Consider the following 5,016-nt stretch of genomic DNA (forward strand, 5'->3'; position numbering starts at 1 on the left):
AAAGATTCTAAATCACATTTTATGTTGGACTAAAGGACTAAAAAAAGACACAAAATGACCAAAAAAGATACAAAATGACCAAAGAAAGACACAAAATGACTAAAAAAGACACAAAATGACCAAAAAAGATTCAAAATGACCAAAGAAAGACACAAAATGACCAAAAAAGACACAAAATGACCAAAGAAAGACACAAAATGACAAAAAAAAATACACAAAATGTGAAGACAAAATAACCAAAAAAAACACAGAAGACATAAAATGACTAAAAAAAGACACAAACATAACTAAAACGACGCAAAATAACTAAAAAAAGACACAAAAGGACCAAAAAAGGACACAAAATAACTAAAAAAGACACAACAAAAGACTCAAAATGACAAAAAAGACAAAATGTGAAGACAAAATAACCAAAAAAAACACAGAAGACATAAAATGACTAAAAAAGGACACAAACATAACTAAAAGGACGCAAAATAACTAAAAAAAGACACAAAAGGACCAAAAAAGGACGCAAAATAACTAAAAAAGACACAAAATGACAAAAAAAGACAAAATGTGAAGACAAAATAACCAAAAAAAAACAACACAGAAGACATAAAATGACTAAAAAAGGACACAAACATAAAAGGACGCAAAATAACTAAAAAAAGACACAAAAGGACCAAAAAAGGACACAAAATAACTAAAAAAAACCCACAAAAGACTCAAAATGACAAAAAAAGACAAAATGTGAAGACAAAATAACCAAAAAAAACACAGAAGACATAAAAGGACACAAACATAACTAAAAGGATGCAAAATAACTAAAAAAAGACACAAAATAACCAAAAAAACCCCACAAAAGACATAAAATAACCCAAAAAAACCCACAAAAGACACAAAATAACTAAAAAAAGACACAACAAAAGACACAAAATGACAAAAAAGGACACAAAATAACTAAAAAAAGACACAAAATGACAAAAAAAGACACAACAAAAGACACAAAATGACAAAAAAGGACACAAAATAACTAAAAAAAGACACAAAATGACAAAAAAAATACACAAAATGACCAAAATGGAGTTGGATGACAGGATCACACACAATCACAAGATCACAGTTATTTTTTCTTTGTTTCTTTTTGGTTCAAAATGTTGATCCAGTAAGTCAGAATAAAAAAATCAATTATTATTAGGTCATATAGGTGAGGTTGTTCTGAAAAAATATATACCAACATGGCATTTAAACATTGTTTATGTGGTGTATACAGGCAGGATGGAAAAGATATATAAAAAAAATGACCACCAAAAGCTCCAAATCATGACTTCTTCATGACATCCAGACTAGAAAACAAAGCAGCGTGGAGCCCTACTGTAAATGTACCTCTAAAGTTCTGGCTGTAAACTCCATGAGGCCAGTTTCAGTTTGATGATGATATACCAAGTAAATCTGGAGACAAGCTCAAATATATTTAGTATAAAATGATAGAACTGGATGTAACCCTCTTATATGTTAGATTTGACACCTTTGTTCACATTTGCAACATTTAAAATTCTTTATTGAGCATGATAGTGTTTTGAAAGTAAAACAAAGATTCTAAATCACATTTTATGTTGGACTAAAGGACTAAAAAAAGACACAAAATGACCAAAAAAGATACAAAATGACCACAGAAAGACACAAAATGACAAAAAAAGACACAAAATGTGAAGACAAAATAACCAAAAAAAAAACTCAGAAGACATAAAATGACTAAAAAAGGACACAAACATAACTAAAAGACACAAAATAACTAAAAAAGACACAAAAGGACCAAAAAAGGACGCAAAATAACTAAAAAAGACACTAAAGGACCAAAAAAGGACACAAAATAACTAAAAAAAGACACAAAATGACCAAAATGGAGTTGGATGACAGGATCACACACAATCACAAGATCACAGTTATTTTTTCTTTGTTTCTTTTTGGTTCAAAATGTTGATCCAGTAAGTCAGAATAAAAAAATCAATTATTATCAGGTCATATAGGTGAGGTTGTGCTGAAAAAATATATACCAACATGGCATTTAAACATTGTTTATGTGGTGTATACAGGCAGGATGGAAAAGATTAAAAAAAAAAAAATGAATAGCCCAAGACTCCATAGAGTTGACTCTGCTGTGGACTATTGAGACTTTGGTGCCTGCAGCTTCTTGACGTAGTGATGTCATCACAGGTCCCACCCAACCAGCTGCACCAACCCTGTCAGACCGGTTCTCCTCCATGTGGGAAGGCAGTGCTGAGGCTTAAACGCGTCATGTCACATAACTTCTGTAGGCTGGATCACAAGCAGCTAAAAATAGTCCAAGTCATTATGTTCATTTTGGAAAAACAATTTGCGTGGCCGACACCAAGGTTATAATTGTTTGGGATTTTTCATTAGTTTTACTTTTGTTGCGATTTTTTGTTTTCAAATTCAGTTAGTTTTAATTCGTTTTTAGAGTGAGTTTGCTAGTTTAATTAGTTTTTATTTTTTGGAAAATGTTTTTTTTTGTAATGGGGTATTTGTTGGGTGCCAGATTTAAAAAGTCACAATAAATGTTTCCTTTATTTCCTTTGTCTGATCCATCTCAGCCCCAATAAGTTTATTAAGTCATAAAAACAGATAGATGAAATAGATTTCATATCAACCAAAAAGGTTTACGGATTAAAAAAAGTTGACAAAGTCGGAAACAAAGGATATTTTCACTTTAATTTGTTAGTTTTGTAACCACAAAATACAGTTTCAGTTAATTATCGTTTTTTAAAAACTGTCGTTTTTATTTTTATTTCAGTTAACAGAAAAGTTTTTTTTTTAAATTCTAGTTTTCGTTATTTTGTTAGTTTTTATTAACTATAATAACATTGGCCGGCACTAGCAAGTTGGATAAAAAACACTGTGTATTGCATTACTGAAAACATGAAATATGGGGAAAAGGGACTAATGATTTAGAAATAACCTCTACAGCATGTTTTAGAAAAAGGCCTTTATTTTTTTTGACAATATACAGTTTTGTGCAGTGGTTGAGCAGTTAAAATATCTACACACAGAATAAGCATCAAAAGTACAGAAGAAAGAAAAAAGCAAAGGTAATTAAAGGATTACAGGTCAGAAGTTTGACTATTTCCTTATTTTAAACTGTATTTGCCAGAAAATTACATTATACAATCTAAACAAGAGTGTCACAAGATACAATATAGTATACAATAAAGAGTAAAAAAAAGATGAAGAGAAAAGCAGCGATCCTCCAAACATCCCATTATTCATCTCTCCTCATTGGCCTTGTCTGATGATGATATCTGACATGTCATCAACCTTCACTAGCTCCAGATTCTGCAGAAAACAAAAAATAGTCCACATTATACACTACAATATATACACATAATAGATAGAATACTTGGCATTTTTCATTAGACACGTCTAAATTACATCACTTCTGTGATGACAGTAGGACTAGCTGCACTAGCCTACAAAGTCTAATGCATTAACTATATTTTTTTTAACTAAAAATGAACTCCTTGATGTCTGTTTTATCTTGTGACAAAGTTTTAGATTTCAATTTTGCTTTATTTCAGAGAAATAATGATATAAAAACCACAAAATCCAACTCAAAACCAAGCAGTAATTACACTTACCACCGTCTGCTTTGGATTTATATACTAATTTAAACATGAAAATAACAGAAATTATAGGTTTATTTCATAGGGAAATTATTATCCAAATAGTAATGAAGTAAAAAAGTATTTTAAGATTTAAATATAACATTACTTTATAATATTAAGTCTAAAATACAGAAATCTTTAAATAGACTTGTTAAACACTTTTAAATACATTTATAACAAAATCAATTTTGAAAATGTTTATTCACTGAAAACTAAATATAAAAGAAGACAACAACATTGTAGTTACTGCACTCTGTTTCTGCATTACTATTAGAACCTTTTACAGCAAAACTAGAGTGCAGTAACTACATTTTTGGGGTCAAAGGTCAAATAAATTATCATGATTTTTGAGCATATAAATGACATCATCAATACATGTAGAAATAAGTGTCACATCACGGACCTATCTATAACTAATTTGGCTGGCTTAAACTTAAAAAAACCTTTAAAAAATGTTAAAGCAGTTTTTCTCAGTTTTAGTCTTTGGTATTTACTGCAGATAGACTTTGTAGGGCACAATACTCGAGGTGATTCAAACCTGATTCAAAGATTTGTACACATTTTACCCTTCAAAAGTCTTTCTTTCTTTCTACATTTACAGTTTTAGAAGAACAATTACAGTAATGTACCGTATTAATCACATACAGTATTTTTTTTTAAACAAGACAGCTTCAAATGTATTAAGGAAAATAGTGGTTACTTTAAAAATATTTTATGTCCATTTAATCTAGTTTGGTTTCCAGAAAGTTAAGTAATATCAGCATGACGCATCAGTATTGTTGCTAGGGGTTACCTGCAATTAAAAGTACTCTGACTTATTTAAAAACTGTGTTTCACATGTTGACTGGATCTGTTTATTGTTAGCCAGTGTTCTAGTGGACCTGATGTTGTTTAGGGCAGTAGTTCTCAACCTTTTTGAGTCGTGACCCCCAATTTAACACGCATGTTGTCCGCGACCCCCGCTCACTGAACAGAATCTCACACGCACAGTTCAGATCACCCAAAAAAGAAACAAAATGACCAAAAAAAGACACAAAATGACCAAAAAAAAAGAAACAATTTGACCAAAAAAAGACACAAAATGACTAAAAATAGACAAATGACCAAAAAAGACAAAAAGTTACTAAAAAAAGACACAAAGTGATAAAAAAAACACAAAATGACCAAAAAAAAAGACACAAATTGACAAAAAAGACACAAAAAGACAAAAAAATACTAAAAAAAGACAAAAATGACCAAAAAAGGCACAAATTGACCACAAAATGATTAAAAAAAAGACACAAAATGACCGAAAAAAAGACACAAAATGACAAAAAAGACACAAATTCACCACAAAATGATAAAAAAGACA

At 30.1% G+C, this 5,016-nt stretch overlaps 1 protein-coding gene across 1 annotated transcript in view; it reads right to left on the reverse strand.

Moving 5' to 3' along the window:
• Nucleotides 1-2,972: 2,972 nt before the first annotated feature.
• The window catches only part of ncaph (non-SMC condensin I complex, subunit H), a 33,047-nt gene continuing 31,003 nt past the window's right edge, over nucleotides 2,973-5,016 (reverse strand). Inside the window, exon 18 of the mRNA XM_059338167.1 lies at nucleotides 2,973-3,336. Coding sequence (XP_059194150.1) covers nucleotides 3,277-3,336 — 60 coding nt within the window. The 3' untranslated portion in view covers nucleotides 2,973-3,276. The remainder of the gene's footprint in view (nucleotides 3,337-5,016) is intronic.

Source organism: Centropristis striata, chromosome 7 (assembly GCF_030273125.1).
Source record: "Centropristis striata isolate RG_2023a ecotype Rhode Island chromosome 7, C.striata_1.0, whole genome shotgun sequence".
NCBI classification, from domain to species: Eukaryota; Metazoa; Chordata; class Actinopteri; order Perciformes; family Serranidae; genus Centropristis; species Centropristis striata.